Source organism: Quercus lobata, chromosome 4 (genome assembly GCF_001633185.2).
Source record: "Quercus lobata isolate SW786 chromosome 4, ValleyOak3.0 Primary Assembly, whole genome shotgun sequence".
NCBI lineage: Eukaryota > Viridiplantae > Streptophyta > Magnoliopsida > Fagales > Fagaceae > Quercus > Quercus lobata.
The window spans coordinates 28,558,657-28,563,518 of record NC_044907.1 but is presented as its reverse complement, the minus strand read 5'-3'; the positions used below and the strand labels follow the sequence as shown (position 1 = coordinate 28,563,518).

The 4,862-nt window shown below is 34.0% G+C and overlaps 1 protein-coding gene across 1 annotated transcript; it reads right to left on the bottom strand.

Moving 5' to 3' along the window:
- Positions 1–856: 856 nt before the first annotated feature.
- On the bottom strand, positions 857–1,390 carry LOC115983177 (agamous-like MADS-box protein AGL62). The gene has a single exon (XM_031105817.1). The coding sequence runs from the start codon at positions 1,339–1,341 to the stop codon at positions 886–888; it is 456 nt and encodes a 151-aa protein (XP_030961677.1). The 5' UTR covers positions 1,342–1,390; the 3' UTR covers positions 857–885.
- Positions 1,391–4,862: the final 3,472 nt, after the last annotated feature.

The following is a 4,862-nucleotide window of genomic DNA, read 5'->3' as shown; positions in this document are numbered from 1 at the left end:
AAATTGATTTTCCCATAATTTACAAATCAAATAAAAATACTATATATTATCTAATTATATGTCAGATATCCTTCTAACTAAAAAAAGCCTAATTAGTGTTGTTAAGTTAATTAAAGAAAATCCAAATAAAATGAGAAGTTTGATAGTTGATGCTGCGTACTGAGCCTCAACAAATAAAAATTATGTTATATAATTAATAATATGTTCAATATTCTTCAAAAGTGTTTCCAAGTATAAAAAAAATAAATAAAAAAATTAATTAATTAATCATATGGATAGCCAAATAGCATTTTTAGTTTTGGATTCCAAATAGTAAAAAAGGATCTTTATTTTGGGTTTGAGTATGTTCTCCAACCACACAAAATTTAGGATCTTTATTTTGGGTTTGAGTATGTTCTCCAACCACACAAAATTTCCACATATTATATATATATATATATAGAGAGAGAGAGAGAGAGAGTGAGGTATGTATCTAATAGTACTTTGAACATTTTTTTTTTTTTGGATTATTTGATAATTTGGAGGAGAATGAGGAATTTAAACCCTAAATATCTTTATTAGAAGGATAAAAGATATTAGTTGAGTTATAAGGTTTTTAATTACTTTTAACAATCTCTTCTATTATTATTTCTATTATTAAAGAAAGACAGAAAAAATGCTTAAACATTAAAAAAAAAATTAAATAAATAACCAAACAAATAAACAAGTGTCAATAACATTCAATCAAGTTAAGAGAGGAAACTTATAAAAAAATAAAATTTTCTTAATAAAACACAAACTTAAGAAAGTAAAAGGTTGAAGTTGCCAATACAAGACTAAATTAAAATTTTTAAAAAATAGAACGAATTTTCTATGCTCTAAAAGACAATTATCTAGCCACTATTCTTATTTAATTAAACTAATCAAATCCTTCACTTGAACCCTCCTATACACCACGTCTGCTAGTCGTTCTTCTAACTTTCTCACAAACTCTTCCATCAAAGCCGTGCAATACTTAAGCTCATGCAACTCAAAACCTTCAATGCACTCGTCTGACAAAAACGGTATCGTCTTCTTCTTCTTCTTCTTCTGCCCTTCTCGGTTCAAGGGTTGTCGTTGTTGTTGTTGTTCATGAAGAAAGCGATTCACCACGGAGTCCACAGAAGGCTCACCAAAGGTGTACATCTTGTTCTTGGGAGAGAAGACAATGGCAGCAACTTGGGCACCACACAAGGTATGGAGCTCCCTAGCCTTGCTGCACAGGCCATTGCGACGCTTTGTGAAGGTGCAGTACATGGCTCCCTTGTTCTGTATTTCCTTTATCTCTATTTTGCTACGTCCCATGCCTTTTAGTCTAACCATCTTGTAAAGTAAAAGTGTAAGCAAACCCCAATAAGAGATTCTCAAAAAAAAAAAAAAAAAAAAAAAACAAGGATCTTGTTTTTGTTTTTTTGTGCTTGCAATTTATCTCAGAAATCAGAATACAAGAAATAGAAAAGACGTGTGGCATATATATATAGAGAGAAGTAATAAACATTCCGATTCGACTTAGGAATAGAAATTAGAGTTTAGGTAGTGATATATAATAAACTTTGGCAGTTTATAGTGAAATACGAAACTAGGCGTGAAAGCATTGGTGCCGGTGGTGTTTTCCACGTCAGCCTTATTTTATTTTATTTTTTTTAAAAACTGATTTTTTTTTTTTCTAAAACCCGATAAAAATAAAGCGTTCCTCTTCTCTTCTCAACGCAGAAACGCAAACGCAAAAGCAAAAGCAAAAGCTTATTCTTCTCTCCTATTCTCATGGGTCGATTGAATCTCTCTTTTCGTACGGCTTTAGATGCAGCCTAACTGCCTAAGCCGTTCTCTCAATCACTCTCTAAACGAAGGGAGATAATTCCGTACCGTACCGGCCGGTACGGCCGGAATTTTTCGTGCAGGCGCTGGACTGGTACAGAAACAGACCTGATCCGTACCGCTCTAGATACCGTAGTATACCGGGATGTTTCGGCCGTTTCAGTGGATTTCGGCCGATATATTGGTTTCGGACCGGTATAAGATTTAGAGTTAAAAAAAAAACACGAATTTACCAGATCTACACTTCTTCTTCGTTGCTAGCAGTCGCTTTCCTTTTCTACTCTTTGTTGTTCTTTGCTTCAATTTGAGAATAATGGCGAAAAAAATTCTTCAAATCTTGTAATTTTTTTTTTTTTTTTTGGCTTTGCTCGCTTTTCTACGGGCTGAAAAGAGCTCACCTCCATAAAAATGCAGTTGAAAATTGAGTGCATTGCTACCTTCGATTCATACTTGGAATTTTCTGGAACAGCCTCTTGACTCTCGAGTTGTGGTTCTTTTATTGAAACTTTTGCGTAGTCAGTTAATAGCTGGCATCCACTAGCCCACGGTCACAATTATAGAATTCCTCTGATTAAAGCAAAACCGCTAATTCCAAGTTTTGAACTTCATAAATTGTTATATATAAGGTTCATTTTAATATAACTTATTTTATTAAAAATTGAAAACTGAAAATACTGTAATAAATAAGTAAAAAATATAGATGATTATTTTTTGATACGGGCATTGTAGCTCAGCTGAAAAATACAGATATTTTTTTTTCCACTCCTCGCCCACCCTAACGCCTGTCTTCGAGAAGAGAAGTCCACGCTCACCAAAGAAATCCACACAGGAAGACAACCCAGTCTAACGCCGGTGGTGGTTCCAGTCGGCGCGGTGGTCAATATCCACCTGTCTATCACACCCACAGAGAGAAGGAGATATCTAAAACCAAAATCAAACCCAAAAAACTCAAGGATTCAAACCTCAAATCAAAACTTAGATCAAATCTAAATATCAAAATATTCAAAACCCATTACAAACCCAAATATTAAAACCTAAACAAGCTCAAGATTCTTGGGACTAACCATCGATTGACTCACCTGCGAAGTCTAATTGAGTAATCGACCAACAAGCAATGGAGGTAGAGACAACAACTTTAAGATCTGGCTTGGGTGGCAGCAAAAACAGAGGTGCTTGAAGATAAAAAAAAAAAAAAAAAAAAAACTAAAATGGTGGTGGGTTTTGTGTTGTGGGTGGGGATGGAAATCTTAGATCTGACTTGAAGGGGGTAGAAATCTCAAGTTTTGTATATATATAAGCAAATCGGTGCAGTTCGGTGTTCACCGGAATCCAAAAACCTTCGCTGACAACTGTACCGGCCGACTTCGGTGCTTGAAAATCATTGCCGACCACCGTGCCTAACACCTGCAGTGGAGGTTTGAGGTGGGCGGATCGGTTCGGCTCCGACCGGTTTCGTCAATGGCAGGCAATGCCTGTACAGCCTTAAAAAGAACCCAGTCCGATGCCGATGAACCTTCTTAGATGATTCTCTGCTGTTTCGATGCGCACTAAAGAAAAAAGCTAGCGTTTTTTCTTCTTGATTATTTCTCATTCCTGCGTTTCAACTATTTTCATCTCAGCGTTTTTCTTTTTGTCTACTGTAGCATGGGTCCCAGCACATTTTTAACGCAAATGCAAAACGCAATTACAAAACGCAGATCCAAACAGTCACGTAATGAATAAGTATGAATATTTTTGCTTTTCATTTTTTTTTAAAACATTAATATATTCATTCTTTACTAATGTACCCATAAGGCCATTACATCGTTTTTAATATTTATATTATCATTTTTTGACAAATAAAGAATAATAAATTAGTTGATTTTTCTTTAGTCCGAAGAAAATTTTTCTTAAATAAAATATTATATTTATATATTTATCTAGAAAAATAGTGCTAATCCTGAAATAGTATACTGGTATTGACCAGTACCGAAATATTTTGTTTCTCTGGCCAAACCGAAATAGTCTCCGGTACAATATTGACTCCCTTGCTCAAAACCCTAACCCTTAAATGCTCTTTATCAATGGCACAGAGAGATCCAAGGACCACAGTCATGTCAAACTATCTCCCACCTTCAGTCCAGCCTCCCGTTACCGTTATAATATATGGGGTTGGGAAAATATTATTCTTGTGGTTGATTTGATGGTGTTTTTTTTAGTGAGGTTGCATTCGAGACCCTATTGTCATGCCTTTTTTTTTTTTTTTGGGTTTGTTGTTAAAGTTTTTTGAAATTATAAGTCTACACTTAAATGCACATTTGTTTGTCTGTTATAGTTTAATCTAAATTCAGAAGTTGCCTATTATTGCCTAGACATGTTTCCTTACGTTCAACTCAGATCTCATCACTCAAATTTTATGCTATTAATTAGCTATCAGAATATGCTCTGCCATCACACAAAGAAAAGTAAATGAATATGTCATATGTTAGTTCCAATGTTACACATGACGAATACGTGTTAATGATAGACTTGACTCCCTTATATAATCAAGGTTTCATTTAATTTTGTTGCTTTTAATTTAAAGGTGTAAAAATATGTTGAAGAAGTTAATGATGGTCATTGCAATGGAATAGTTGCTTTCTCTCTATACTAATACACATACTCTTTGTTTCTATAGTAATCTATTCTTGGTTATCTTTTTGGCATGTTATACGATTTGTTAGATTTGGGAGAGCTTCAGACTATGGCCTACACTTTAGGAGATTCACTCTTTTATCTCTCAAGGGAGTAATTGAATTCATGCTTGAATAAAGCAAATGATGTATAAATTTTTATTGCAATTCGTGGAGACCATAAATCAACAATGGACTGAAATTACAGAGCATGTACTATGGTCCATAGACCATCTGTATGTCTCTCATTTTTAATGATTTTATGTGTAAATTTTTTACAATTTTTCATACGAAATGTTTAATTACTTTCTTTATTTTACATTGGAGCCAAGAGTTGAGATTAGACAAATATTTAACATCGCAACATTTATTGAA